Source organism: Hemiscyllium ocellatum, chromosome 6 (genome assembly GCF_020745735.1).
Source record: "Hemiscyllium ocellatum isolate sHemOce1 chromosome 6, sHemOce1.pat.X.cur, whole genome shotgun sequence".
Classification (NCBI taxonomy): Eukaryota; Metazoa; Chordata; class Chondrichthyes; order Orectolobiformes; family Hemiscylliidae; genus Hemiscyllium; species Hemiscyllium ocellatum.
In genome coordinates, this window is record NC_083406.1 from 7,619,798 (window position 1) to 7,635,616 (window position 15,819).

Genomic DNA, 15,819 nt, shown 5'->3' on the forward strand with positions numbered 1-15,819 from the left:
TGAATGTCCACATCATTAAGAATATATAGCCCATGAAATGACCTGCGAAGTCGATGTTTAACTGAGTCCAAGGTTCACCCAGCCATTCCCACAAACATGAGGGAGCTGCTGAAGGTAATGTCTGTCCATATTGGCACTCTGGGTACTGCTCCACCCACATGGCTATGTCTGTTTCCAATCCTGGCCACCAGTCAAAACTTCTCACCAACATCTCCATTTTGGAGACCCCTGGATGTTGTTGGTGTAGTTCAGCCAGTATCTGGGTGGCAACATTTGCTCAGGCCAATCACTCTTGCTCCCCAAAATAATTTGCCATCCTCTACTGTGGTCTGGTCTCCCCGGGTCCAAAAAGGTTTCAATTCTGGTTATGGCGGCCCTTTGGGTTCCCCCATCATCACCAGCTGTCTCAGTTTAATCAGGATTGGATAGTTCTGTGTGCAAAGTCTGATATTGTCAGCTGTGACTGGACGGATGTCCGGGAAATTTAAAACCATTATGGACTCTTCCAGTTGTGGTACCACTGGTGGTGTATCTGCCAGGGGGAGGCAGCTCAATGCATCCGCATTAACTGGTTGGCGTCGTGGATGGTGTTCCAATGTGTAGTCAAACACCATTAGTATTAGAGCCCACTGCTGAATTCAGCCTGAAACTATGGGCAGCACTGCCTTGTCCGCTTGAAGTAGATCCAGCAGGGGTTTATGGTCCGTTATTATTACAAATTTGCCCTTAAAGACTTTGGTGGAACTTCCTGATTCAGCCAAGCCTTCCTTCTCTATTTGGGTATATTACGCTCTGCATTAGCCAAACTCCTGGATGTGTACGCTACTGACTGTCCCTCTCCGTTGGGCCACCTACCCTGATGCTGTACAGGGAAGCATTGCCCTGTCAATGCCAAGTCTCGCTTGGGATTATTGTGTGTCAACACCTCCACCATTTGATTTGATTTGATTCAATTCATTGCTGTCACGTGTAAGTACAGGAAAAGTTTTGTTTTGTGAGCAGTGCAAGTAGACCATAACAAACAAGGACATGCAGATCATAGGGTGCTTGGACAGAGCGAGGTGTGCAAGGTTATGGCTGCACAGGAGGTGCACAAAAGGTGAGCATCACATTTGAAATTAGAGAGTCCGTTCAACAGGGAAGAAGCTGTTCTTCAACCCGTTGGAACAGGTGTTCAGGATTCTGGATCTTCTACCTGATGGAAGAGTTGGAGGAGTGTATAACCAGAGTGGGAGGGGTTTCTGATGATGTTGGCAGCCCTTCCATGGCAACTAGTAGTATAGATGGAGTCCATGTCTGGAAGGTTGGCTTCTGTGATGGTCTGGGCTGTGGTTTCTAAGGGTCCTGGGCAGAGCAGTTGCCATATCAGGGCATGATGCACCCAGATAGAATGCTGTCTGTGGTGTACCTTAAAAGTTGGCGAGGGTCCTTATGGCCATGCCGAATTTCCTTAGCCTCCCGAGGAAGAAGAGGCGTTGTTGTGGCTTCTTGACTGTCGCTGTATGCAGGAAGTCTAGGATATATTGTTGGTGATCGTCACCACAGAAACTTGATGCTCTCAACCCTCACCACCCCAGCTACATTGCATTTTTTGCAGGAGGTAGGGTGGGAAGAGGTGCAATCCAAGTAGCTGTGAGAGTCGGTAAGTTTGTAAAAAATGTCAGTGTCAAGTCGGTCATCATTAATGGAGATGGAGAGGTCCAGGAAGGGGAGGGAGGTGTCAGAGATGGTCCAGGTAAATTTAAGGTCAGGGTGGAATGTGTTGGTGAAGTTGATGAATTGCTCAACCTCCTCGCGGGAGCATGAGGTGGCGCCAATGCAGTCATCAATGTAGCGGAGGACGAAGTGGGGAGTGGTGCCGGTGTAATTACGGAAGATCAACTGTTCTACGTAGCCAACAAAGAGACAGGCATAGCTGGGGCCCATACGTGTGCCCATGGCTACCCCTTTGGTCTGGAGGAAGTGGGAGGATTCAAAGGAGAAATTGTTAAGGGTGACCAGGGCCTCCAACCCCCCCTGTTTTTTCCTCTCCAGACGCCCCCAACAGTGCCCTTCCACCGACACTCTCATTCGTTTGGCCGAACTGGTCCTCACCCTTAACAATTTCTCCTTTGAACCCTCCCACTTCCTCCAGACCAAAGGGGTAGCCATGGGCACACGTATGGGCCCCAGCTATGCCTGTCTCTTTGTTGGCTACGTAGAACAGTTGATCTTCCGTAATTACACCGGCACCACTCCCCACCTCTTCCTCCGCTACATTGATGACTGCATTGGCGCTACCTCATGCTCCCGGGAGGAGGTTGAGCAATTCATCAACTTCACCAACACATTCCACCCTGACCTTAAATTTACCTGGACCATCTCTGACACCTTCCTCCCCTTCCTGGACCTCTCCATCTCCATTAATGATGACCAACTTGACACTGACATTTTTTACAAACTCACCGACTCCCACAGCTACCTGGATTACACCTCTTCCCACCCTACTTCTTGCAAAAAATGCCATCCCGTATTCCCAATTCTTCTGCCACCGCCGTATCTGCTCCCAGGAGGACCAGTTCCACCATAGAACACACCAGATGGCCTCCTTCTTTAGAGACCGCAATTTCTCTTCCCACATGGTTAAAGATGCCCTCCAATGCATCTCATCCACATCCCGCACCTCCGCCCTCAGACCCCACCCCTCCAACCACAAGGACAGAACGTCCCTGGTGCTCACCTTCCACCCTACCAACCTTCGCATAAACCAAATTATCCGCCAACATTTCCGCCACCTCCAAAAAGACCCCACCACCAAGGATATATTTCCCTCCCCACCCCTTTCTGCCTTCCGCAAAGACCGTTCCCTCCGTGACTACCTGGTCAGGTCCACGTCCCCCTACAACCCACCCTCCCATCCTGGCACTTTCCCCTGCCACCGCAGGAACTGTAAAACCTGTACCCACACCTCCTCCCTCACCTCTATCCAAGGCCCTAAAAGAGCCTTCCTCATACATCAAAGTTTTACCTGCACATCCACTAATATCATTTATTGTATCTGTTGCTCCCGATGTGGTCTCCTCTACATTGGGGAGACTGGGCGCCTCCTAGCAGAGCGCTTTAGGGAACATCTCTGGGACACCCACACCAATCACCCGCCCTGTGGCCCAACATTTCAACTCCCCCTCCCATTCTGCCGAGGACATGGAGGTCCTGGGCCTCCTTCACCGCTGTTCCCTCACCACCAGACGCCTGGAGGAAGAACGCCTCATCTTCCGCTTCGGAACACCTCAACCCCAGGGCATCAATGTGGACTTCAACAGCTTCCTCATTTCCCCTTCCCTCACCTCACCCTAGTTCCAAACTTCCAGCTCAGCACTGTCCCCATGACTTGTCCGGACTTATTCTACCTGCCTATCTCCTTTTCCACCTATCCACTCCACCTTCTCCTCCCTGACCTATCACCTTCATCCCTTCCTCCACTCACCCATTGTACTCTATGCTACTCTCTCCCCACCCCCACCCTCCTCTAGCTTAACTCTCCACGCTTCAGGCTCACTGCCTTTATTCCTGATGAAGGTCTTTTGCCCGAAACGTCGATTTCGCTGCACTTTGGATGCTGCCTGAACTGCTGTGCTCTTCCAGCACCACTAATCCAGAATCCATATAGATCACATCTACCGCTCTGCCCTCATCATTCTTCAAAAAACTCAATCAAGTTTGTGAGACATAATTCCCCAAAAACAAAGCCATGTTGACTATCCCTAGTCAGTTCTTGCCTTTCCAAATCCATGTACATCTTGTCCCTCAGGATTTCCTCCAACAACTTGCCCACCACCGACGTCAGGCTCACTGGTCTATAATTCCATGGCCTGTCCTTAATACCTTTCTTAGACAGTGGCACCATGTTAGCCAACCTCCAGTCTTCCGGCACCTCACCTATGACTATCAATGATACAAATATCTCAACAAGAGGGCCAGCAATCATTTCTCTAGCTTCCCAGAGTTCTAGGGTACACCTGATCAGGTCCTGGGGATTTATCCACCTTTAACCGTTTCAAGACATTTAGCACTTCCTCCTCTGTAATATGGACATTTTGCAAGGTATCACCATCTATTTCCCGACAGTATATGTCTTCCATGTCCTTTTCCACAGTAAATACTGATGCAAAATACTCATTTAGTATCTGCTCCATCTCCTGCGGCTCCACACAAAGACCAACTTGTTAATCTTTGAGGGGCCCTATTCTCTCCCTCGCTGTCCTTTTGTCCTTAATGTATTTGTAAAAACCCTTTGGATTTTCCTTAATTCTATTTGCCAAAGCTATCTTATGTCCCCTTTTTGCCCTCCTGATTTCCCTCTTAAGTGTATTCCTACTGCCTTTATACTCTTCTAAGGATTCACTTGATCTATCCTGTCTGTTCCTGACATATGTTTCCTTCTTTTTCTTAACCAAACCCTCAAATTCTTTAGTCATCCAGCATTCCTTATACCTACCAGCCTTTCCTTTCACCCTGACAGGAATATATTTTCTCTGGATTCTCGTTATCTCATTTCTGAAGGCTTTCCATTTTCCAGCCGTCCCTTTACCTGCGAACATCTGCCCCCCAGTCAGATTTTGAAAGTTCTTGCCTAATACCATCAAAATTGGCCTTTCTCCAATTTAGAACTTCAACTTTTAGATCTGGTCTATTCTTTTCCATCACTATTTTAAGTATTTATAGTCCAACAGGTTTAATTGAAAACACTAGCTTTGGGAGCGCTGCTCCTTCATCAACCACCTAAAGAGCGACACTCCAAAATCTAGTGCTTCCAATTAAACCTGTTGGACTGTAACCTGGCCGTGTGTGATCTTTAACTTCGTACACCCCAGTCCAACACTGGCAACCCCATATTATGACCAGAAAAACAACATGTTCTTTCCACATCCTGGACCCAGTTTTCGATGGCAGGATCGAATGAGTCAAGCATGATACCAGAAATGCTGACCCAAATGCAATGACTGTTGACAGTAAATTTCTTCAGGAATGTGCTTTTTTCTCATCGTCACCGAAATATTTGTACAGAGGCTGGTATCCCATCACCGAGTCACCCTGTATTTACCGAAGGAGAGTTACTGACACTGATCCAGCTCCCTCAGAGCTAGCTCTCAGAGTGAACAGAACCCTGACACTCCTGTTTATAGTTTTCAGCCAAGGCTCCCTAATTGCCCCAGTCCAATCAGAGAACTCATATTCTGAGGTCCATCTGGCTGACATCATGACAATCACGACACTATAATTTTTTCTTAAATATGGGTTTTCTTAAATGTTTTAAGTTGAGTCTGAAAAACATTGACACATTCAACCTTGTACTGTCCTTGGGTGATCTTCTGAAACTGGGCAATCTCTGATCCTCCAGCTTTCACTGGAAGCTACTGATTGGCCTTAATTAGAGACAGAACCTGTCTCAATACCAATTAAGGGGTCACCTCACTTGAAAATTATAACTTTAATTAGTTTCCCAGGGAGTATGTTTCTGACAACTCATATTCCTGTTGCTGTCGAGAAAATTCAGCATCTTTCTCCTCCATTTGGCATGCCGCACTTCCCCCCAACCCTATCACATTCGAAAAAACTGCCAATAAGAAGAAAACTACAATGCCTTCACAGTAAACCTGGCAAACAAAGTGGTCACTGTCTCTGGCAGCACTCTTCATATGGCTGTCTGTGGTGATCCTGTTAATGTTCCTGCCTTATATAAAGAAATAACTTTTGGCACTTTTTTTTGTCAGTCCAGACAGCTGGCCAGCCTATTAATAAAGTAGGTTGTAAAGTGTAGACAGTACAGCATTGAAAACACGGTAGCCAATTCTCAGAGCTCGATTTTATAAACTGCAATGTTATGATCCACAAAAAGAAAAGGAACCCTCACTGTACCAATGGAAATAATGCCGCTGGACAAGATTTCTCTTATGAAAACTTTTACTGCAATAAACAAACTAAAATCAATATTTTTCAGTTACTAATGAACAGGTGAAGTGTATTCTAAAAAGGATACATTTAATTCTAAATAGTTTATAACAAGGTGCACTTGACATAGTTACAAGCATTCACTGTTTTCTGTATGAATTTATCATCGGTATTCTCTATATTTTTCCAAATTGGTTTTAACTTTGTTGAATTTTTCATTTTCCATGGAACCATTCCAGCTTAAGTTGCATTAATCAACAAAATGTTCCATCCAAAGTCCCATGTAATGGCTACCAACAAGATGCACATCTAATGGACAGTCTCTCATTGGATCATGACAGTCCTTATGGAACAGAATCTCCAGAGACTCACTTCTATGACCCCTTTGATTGGTTTGCTGTGCTTAGCTATCCCTTCAACATTTATAACAATCTTCATAAAGACTGAAACGTGAAAAAAATTAATTCAAAATTCCATCTAATAGCTGAATGCATGTCACAAGGGATCGTGCCTTCGGGCCTTTAATGTCACAAAGATGAAAAACATCAGTTTTAAATCAGGTAACAAACATAATCCTCCTTTTCTTTTGCACAATTAAAACAAAAGTTCACAGATAAACTCTACATTGTCCTCTAAAGAAACATGAAAATGTTTCCAGAGTCTATCCAAGGTAGTCTTCCTGTTTTCTTCTATTGTATTTCCTTTTCAGCCTGGAAACTCAATGTCAGAACTGTCACAGAGCATAGAAACAGGCCCTTTAGCCTACCATGTCTATGCTGACCAACAAACTACAACTACATTAATTGCATTTTACCTACCCTTAGCCCACAGTCTACTATGCCCTAGCATTTTAAGCATTCATCCACATACTTTAAAGATGTTGTAAGCGAACTACCTCGACCACCTTCTCAGGCAGCACGTTCCATATTTCTACAATCGTCTAGCTGAAAATATTCCCTCATTTCCACTTTAGACCACCTCCTCCTCATATCAAAATTAAGCCGTCTGGTCTTAACATGCCTGCCATGGGGAAGACATTCGCCCGATCTACTTTGTTGAGACCTCTCATAATTTTGAATACCTCAATCAGATCCCTCCTCAGCTTCCTAGGTTCCACAGAAAACAAACCCAGTCTCTCTTCATATTTGAGGTTTTTCATTTGTGGCACCACCCTGGTAAATCACCTCTGCACCGTCTCCAGTTCAATCACATCCTCCCAACAGTAAGGCAACCAGTTCTTGATTCTAGTCAATAGGCTTCCACCTGTTTAAGATCTTGACATTATTTCTCATGTAAGATGCCAGAAATTATCACAATTTTTCAGCTTGGCATCAGCAATTGATTCATAAAACTTTAGTTTAATCTTTTTTTATACTATGTGCCTTTATTGATAAAGCTCTGACTTCTATATTTTTCTTCAACAGGTTTATGAACTTGACAGAACTGTTTTATTCCTGAAAGCCAATTAGTGAAGGATATAACTGGAATCAATATTTTCACAGTTATGTTTATTTACAGAAGTACATTGTACAAGCATAGGATTCCAGTCCAAGATGGCGGCAGGTTAGAATGCTCCAGCTGGAACTCCTCTGCTCCAACCATTCTTTTGCTGCTTTCTTTCCATCTTCCAACTGTCTACTTACTCGGAGGGGAATGGAGAAAGTGATTCCCGCTTCAGAGGCTGATACAGGAGGCAGGGCCCAGAGGAGAGTCACGGACCGGAGGGTGTAGCGGAGAGGGAAGTCCCTGCCCAGAGGGCACAGTGGAGAGGGCGTAGCAGTGAGGGGCGTACCGGCCCGGAGGGCGTAGTGGGGAGGGCATCCCAGACCGGAGGGCGTAGCGGGGAGGGAGCCCCTTACAGACTGGAGGTGAGACCTCGAGTTTTGAAGTCCAGTGCGGTGTGGAGGCTCAGTGCTGGCACAGACGGGGGCGAAAGGACTGTCAATAGAGTACTTTTTTTCCCCTCTATGTTATACTTTTATTTATTACTTTTTCAATTCTGTACCAATTACTTAACTACCTGTACCTAGGTATCTTGTACCTCAGATGGCACAATTAGCAGTGATATTGCAAACTTTTCACTGCACACATTCAAGTCTGTGACAACAAAGCTAACTCTAACCTCTGTACCTAATGACCAAAGTTCAGTATCTACCTACCTATCAGCAGGGGCTCAAGTCAGTCACCAGTTAATGCCCACCACTTGCATATTGTTAAATATAATTAATATGCAACTGACAATGGCATATTCAAAGTTTTGTGCATGCACCTCATAAGCCTCTTTAATTCCAAACTCTTTAACATTGTATTGTTGATTTTATATCATCTCTGCTCATTCTTGCTCAGACGAAGGGGACAATTTATTTTGTCTTGTCACATTTTTCATTGAAGTAACTTCATTCATTTCCTTGTATTCCAAGGTTATCTTTTCAACCTCTTGTTTTTGTTACCTTTCTTGCTATTGGTGCAGGACGTCTTGCTGTTGATTGCAATGGTACGAAAGAGAATGAGTACAAAAAGAGAACAAACCAACCTGAAAGTGTGATGTCCGTTCCAATAACTTGCTCTTCGGCAACATCCAGTGAGCTGTCATTAATCATTCCATTAGTTTCCTCATCACAAGCAAGACCAGAATAGTCTTGCAGCAGGTTTGCATTGGGTACTTGCTCCACAATGACAGCAGGGAAAATACAAGAACCACCAAGCTGCAGGGAAGAAAATTACAAATGAGTTGTATAGTTAGAAGTTTAAATCCATCCTTATCATTATGGAAAAGGCTGTAGGAATGCACAGGCTGCCTAAAAATAGTTCCAATAAAAATTGCTCATAGTGGGCTAGCAGGGTCAGCCAGTGTAATACAATCCTACCAATACTACAGCTCCAGTAAGAGGTCATTTGTCCTCAGATTTATGGTTCTGCTGTCTCCACAATAGAAAATCCAGGCACTAAAGATCCCTTCTACTAAAAAGTTAAACAGTTACAGTCTAAAATATAGTGCACACTCTAAACATTGTGCTGTAATACTAGTCACTGTTACCACGTGAACTTCAATGTCAAATGACTATATCTATGAAGCCAACTGTTGTTAAGATAAGAAACATTCCTACTTTAGAGCCAATGGGGACTCAAACACCCATTCAGTCTTTAGTTAAGAGGTCAGAAATATATTCCAGTTTCAGAACCATTCCTTCTCCTAATGTATCATATTAGGTCTTAAAACAAATTGCTTTCTAACTTGTAAGGCTGAACTGAAGAGTCATTTTTAAAAACTTTTGCAGTGGAAATAAAATAATTATGCTCCTCTGTAAAAATGTTTTAGTCTATTGTAATCACACTCTAACATTCAAATTTGATAACTAATTAACATCTTATCTCTGCTATGAAATCAATATTTATTTGAGAATGTGTACACAGTAATAAAATGTCAAAGAGGATACATACCCTGAAGTCAGAAATAAAATTCAGACTAAAGTTCCATTTAATGAATGGTCAGAAAAACAGACAACAATACTTTGGGAGAAATAAGATTTCAGGAGAGGGGGCAGGTGCACTTCAGCTTCTCTTGTTTATGGTTTGAAACAAGAGAGCTTATTGAAGTTGTTTCAACTGTGGCACATGTCAGAAGGGAGAGCATTTATTTCCCACTACAGAGATTTGAGTGCCAAGTCTAGGCTTACATTCCTTGATACTAGACTGGAGTGTCAGCCCAGATTACATCTTCAACTTGCTGCTTCAAAAGGTTGTTATAACGTTGGAATTGCTATGTTTTGGAGGAGGTTTAAACCAGGATTTCATCTCAATTGGATACAACAAATCCTATGAACACTCCAGCTGACATCACTGAACAGATATTCTGGTCATTATCTGTTGTTTCTGGGGGCTTCCTGTGCACGAATTGGTGAATGTTACACAGACAATTAAAGCTTAAAAGTAATTGTGGCTGTAAAACATTCGAGGCATCTCGGAGATTATGAAAGGGCTAATATAATTGCAATAGAAATGAAAAAAGGCTGGAAAAACTCAACATTTGCAGCGAGAAACAGAAAATGTGTTTCAGGTCAATAATCTTTCATCAGGACTGCAAGTCTTTGATTTAGAAAATTGTCCCAACAACACTGTCATGTCAACTGTTTGTGTTCAGCAAAAGAAATACTGCTGACTTGGCATTCTGTTTGTGGCGTTGCTTTCACATTGCTGACTACCAACTTGGTACTAAAATTGCCAGAAATCATGGCATACAAAGTTTTATTTTTCTAAACAATGCCACAAACTATAATACTTCCACAAGAACACCAATACAACCTGAATGCACACGCACTTGAACAAAGGCTTCTGCAATACATCAACAAAGGATATTTGTATTCATTTAAAAACTCTTTAAAATGGAGGTTCAAGAACACTCCCAGTTCCATCATTCCAATACTGACGTCAAAAATGGGTATATTCTCAGGTAGAATGTGATTCTTCATCAAATTTTGTTTGGATGACAAAAATATCATCTCCCAAATCATACTTTACTCTCTAAAATCTATATCTGATTCTGTTTGGAAGAGTTTTCCAAAAAGCTGCTTTTTAAAAAATATGTTGTAGTTACCTGTGACTATACAAATACAAACATTATGTGGACTTACCAGTGTTGAATTGGGATGGACAAGCTCAGAAGTCACACAACACCAGGTTATAATCCAATGGTTTATTTGAAATCTCAAGATTTCGGAGCGCTATTCCTTAATCAGATGGAGTGCTGACTTGTGATTTCAAATAAACCCACTGGACTATAACTAGTGTCATGTGACTTCTGACCAAATGCAAAAATGATGAATACAAAACCAAAGACAAATTTAAAAACAAATTTAAGGAAAAATAATACTGGTTGAAGAGATTTGATGTTAAAATTGCTAAACAAACTCTTCATAGCTCACTGAAGATGAATAAAGAATAAGTTAGAACACCAAACTATTACAATGCTACGAGTGTCAGCAAATGAAGTCACCTTTGAAACACTGAAAATCTGTCCCCCAAGAACAGCGTTCAACTTATATACATGGTATAAAATGAAACCTCAGAATGGCTGTGGGTGAAAATGTAATGTTTAAAAAAAATGGGCATAGCTTAATCCAAGTAATATTACCTCTAATACCTGGGTCGATCCTTAACATTCAGTTATAATGTAGCGCAAAAGCTGCATTAGTGAGGCTGCCTTCTCCTGTATGTTTAGCATATCAAGGCTGACAAAGGGGCCATTTGTAAGCTTGGTATATCTAAAAAAAAATGACTATGGGGCCAGAGAAATCTTAGATGTGGCAATTTAAAATCATACCCATAAGAAATGTATAATACAGTGTCTTTATAACAGTTAATTTCTCCACTAGCTTACAAATAAAGCTGTCAAGATTCATTTCAATTCTTTGAAAGTTCAATTGTGCCCAAAAGGGATTGCAATGTACAATTATTGTCCCATCTGTTCAAAGCATTCCAAGCAGAACACAAATTTTGTACTGCCTGCTCGTTTATATTGTATGTCGATGTAGCACAGTGTTAAGCACAACACTGAGTGACTACATACCTGCCACCACTTACAGCTAGTGTGCACCACTTAAATCAGCTTGTACCTGGTCAAGTTTACGTGGAGCAACCACTGGAAGTAGCTGGGGACGATTCACTTACAAAAGAGTACAAACAGCACCTCAAAGCAAATTCTGATACAGCACAGAAGGGGGAAAAACAGGAGGAGTTAGGTCATCTTACCAGAAGGCTCTCCAGCAATAAGTACGAGAACACAGATAGCCATGGAGATTAACACTAACAGTATCACCTGAAGGACTTTTTGAATGCAGCGTCAACAGAAGGTCAATAACTTAATCAGTGATCAGCGAATAAGTCTTCAAATGGCATTATCTTACAATTAAGCCATTAGTTTCACACACTGTTCGACGATCTTGATCAATCATAACCCCTTATTTAATACTCATTGCTTTTCTGGGAAATGATAAATGGGCAGTTGGTCACATTGGTAATGCTCACATCCCATGGATGAAGAAAAACAAATCTCATCCAGTTGGCACTGTTTCTAGCCTCATGCATGAACACAATTAGTTATGTGACCATCACAGCTAGACCACCCAAACAAATTGCGCGCCACTCAATGACACATTCCAGCTCTTTCACAGGACCATGGGGCACATAATCAGAGGTAGTATGAGTGGCTTACTGGTGGGAAATGAGCTTGCCAGCATGCCTTCACTCTCCAATAGAAGACAGCGTAGTCACCACAATTAGTGAAGCCATTGCTGATGTTGGCATTGGAAGTTTGATGTGTTATGTCCCTGCCTAACCCAACTTCCTACATTCCATTTTCCTCTCATCCCAAAGTTGTTGATGATGTAACAATGCAAATGATGTCAGCATGCAATTCTTATTTCCACCAGCCTGTCACCATCAGCCTCCCCTTGGCATTTCTCCTTTCAGTTATCAAAAATCTCCCCTCGGGTCAGGTGGTGATGCAGCAGAGTGAACACTAAGAGGATACTGTCACTCTATTTCACACTGTACAGTAATCAGCTCACCTACAGACAACGTACATACTTCACAATTTGGTGCAGAAACAGGAACCAAATGTGCAGATATCAGTACCCACCGAACAAAGCAGGAGAAAAGGATGGGTTTCCTCCCATAATCCAAAGATGTGCAGGTTAGGTGAATTGGCCATGCTAAATTGCCCGTAGTGTTTACGGATGTGTAGGTTAGGTGCATTAGTCAGGGGTACATGTAGAGTAACAGGGTAGGGGAATGGGTTTGGGTGGGATACTCTTGTTGGTCTGAAGGGCCTGTTTCCACACTGTAGGGATTCTATGGATTCCGTGAATATGTCAGCTCCTTAGAGAGTGCAGCTATCTGTGATGTTAGATGCAGAGGACTGAGATGGGGTTGTAGTGGGATGGTGTTCAGAAGAATGTTGATGAGCACGTACACACAGAAATATTTGACGTGTTGAACAAACAAAGCCCAAAGAATTGCAGATGTTGGAAATCAGAAATAAAGACAGAAGCAATTGCTGGGAAAACTCAGCAGATTTGGCAGTACCTGTGTAGAGAAAGCAAAGTTAACATTTCAGTTCCAGTGACCCTTCTTCAGAAACATTCAGAGCCAGGTGTGAGACTTTTCTTTAAGAGGGATTTGGAGTGGGGTACATAGAAATTGGAGTCCAATGAGATGCTTACAGACAGTCTGGCTGGATCCTTACTGTACCATGCCACCAGAATTGTCGAGATTTTCCAGTAATTGCTGTTTTGGTTTCAGATTTAGGGCGGCCCTGTGGCTTGGTGCAAAAAAACTGCTGCCTCACAGCACTGAGGACTTGGGTTCAATTCCAGCCTCGGGCAACTGTCCGTGTGGATTTTGTACATTCTCCCCGTGTCTGTGTGGGTTTCCTCCGAGTGCTCCGGTTTCCTCCCACAGTCCAGAGATGTGCAGGTTAGGTGAATTGGCCATGCTAAATTGCTTGCAGTGCTCACGGATGTGTCGGTTTGGGGCATTAGTCAGGGATAAATACAGGTGATAGGGTAGGGAATTGGGTCTGGGTGGGTTATTCTCCAGAGGGTCGATATGGACTTATTGGTCCGAAGTATCCCTACAGTCTGGAAACAGGTCCTAATTCCAATTTCCAGCAACTACAGTTCTCTCAGATATTTTTCCTTACTTCCCGTCCCTTCTTCATGATCCATTCCACCCCCTTCTCCTTTTCCTAAGGTTCTAACTAAGTTTATCATGAAACCTCATGATGGTCAGGTTGTGGAGGGTGTGACAGATCAGCGTGAAGAGACGCACATACTCCAGCGACCATAGGAGAACTCATTCAGAAAGACTGTAGCTTCAGCATTCTAGTCACATACTAAACAATATTTCTCAGAACAACATGGCTCTCATTGTCTCAAAGCTAGGAGCAGAAGTAGACCAATTGGCTTTTTGAGTCGATCCTGCCATTCAATATGATCACGATTGAGGCTGTGTGTCAACACCACATTCCCGCTTTCTCTCCATTGCCCTTGGTGCCTTTTATATCTAATCATTCTTAATCTCTTGAATATATTCAGTGACTTGGCCTCCACGGCTTTCTGTGATGGAAAATTCCACAGGTTCATCACCTTCTGAGTGAATAAAGGATTCCTCTTCTCAGTCCTAAATGGCCTACCTCATATCCTGAGACTGTGACAGCTGGCTCTAGACTCCCTATTTTCGGGAGAAAAATCCTTCCTGCATCTCATCTGTCTAATCCTGTTTGAAACATAGAATATTCTATTAGATCTCCTCTCGTTCTTCTAAACCCAAGACTCAGTCAAACCAATCTCTTCTCAAAGCTGGGTTAGCAGGACTGGACTAACCACTGCTGCACTCCTTCGATGGCAAGCAGAATCTTTCTTGCATCGGGAAGCCAAAACTGCACACAATACTCCAGATGTGTTCTGACCAAGGCCCTGTATAATTCCAGCAAGGAATCCCTGCTGTAAACTCAAGTCCTCCTGCAATGAAGGTCAGTTTACCATGTGCTTCCCTAATTACTTGCTGCACCTGCTTACCTTCACTGACTGGGATACAAGGACATTCCTGATGAAGGGCTTATGCCCAAAACGTCGACTCTCCTATTCCTCGGATGCTGCCTGATTTGCTGTGCTTTTCTAGCGCCACTCCCTTCGACTCTGATCTCCAGCATCTGCAGTCCTCACTTTCTCCTGGTACACAATGACATCCGGGTCACTTTGTATATCTACATTTCCTCCTTGTAATCACCAGTTCAGTAATACTGTCTTGTTGCTTTCCCAGACCATTGTGTATAACTTCATATTTATCCATATTATACTTTATCTGTAAAAAAAAACACACAACACTGGGTTACAGTCCAACAGGTTTATTTGGAGGCACTAACTTTCAAAGCATGCAAGCTGCTGCCTCCAAAAGACCCATTGGACTATAACCTGGTGATGTGAGATTTTTAACTTTGTCCACCCAAGTCCAACCCTGGCTCCTCCAAATCATATTTCATTTACCATCTGGTTGCCCACTCACAGATTGTCTAAATCACCCTGAAACTGCCTCACAACCTCAATTAATTTTGTGTTGTCAGCAAATTTGGAAATGTTACCTTTGGTGCATCATGAACAGCTAGGGCCCAACAAACAATCTCTGCAGTATATTATTAATTGTAAAAACAGAAATTGCTGGAGAAATTCAGCAGGTTTGGCAGCATTTTTGGAGAGAAAGCAGAGTTAATGTTTCAGATCCAGTGACCTTTTATTTCAGAACAATTTGTAGTGAGGAGAAGGTTGGTACTTATGCAGAAGATAGGGAGGGCAGGATGGGAGGAGATGAAGCCCAGAGACAGAGAGAGAAACAGCCGGGCAAACAAAGGAATGGGTGAAGGTCAGCCAGGGAGAATCAGTAGCTGCTAATGGCGACCATTATTAGCTGACAATGGGTTGTGTGTGGTAGCTGCCCATGTGATGTCAAGGCCTGGTGTGTGGAGTTGGGTTAAGGACATGGGAGGTGTTCAGATCCTGAAGTTACGGAACTTGATAGAGTCCAGAAGGTTGCAGGGTCCCCAAGTGGCAAATGAGGAAGCTGTTCTTCCTGCAGAAAGCTTTACTGCAGCACTGTAACGAGCCTAAGACAGAGATGTTGGCCAGGAAACAGGGTGAGGTGTTAAAGTAGCAGGCAACTGGAAGCTCAGGGTTATATTTGTGGGCATTGCGGAGTTGTTCTGTGAAGTGGTCTCCCAGTCTACGCTTCATTTCCCCAGTGCAGAGGAGACCACATTGTGAGCAGCGAATGCAACAGCCCAGATTGTATGAAGCGCAGGTAAAGTGCTGCTTCACCTGGAAGGTAAGTTTGGGC

The 15,819-nt window shown here is 43.3% G+C and overlaps 1 protein-coding gene across 3 annotated transcripts in view; it reads right to left on the minus strand.

The window, feature by feature from the left end:
• LOC132816355 (ETS-related transcription factor Elf-1-like) overlaps positions 1–15,819 on the minus strand; it is a 141,177-nt gene that overhangs the window by 67,735 nt on the left and 57,623 nt on the right. For all 3 annotated transcript variants that reach the window (XM_060825812.1, XM_060825810.1, XM_060825811.1), the window contains exon 3: positions 8,465–8,636. In XM_060825812.1, the coding sequence (XP_060681795.1) occupies positions 8,465–8,636 (172 nt within the window). The remainder of the gene's footprint in view (positions 1–8,464; positions 8,637–15,819) is intronic.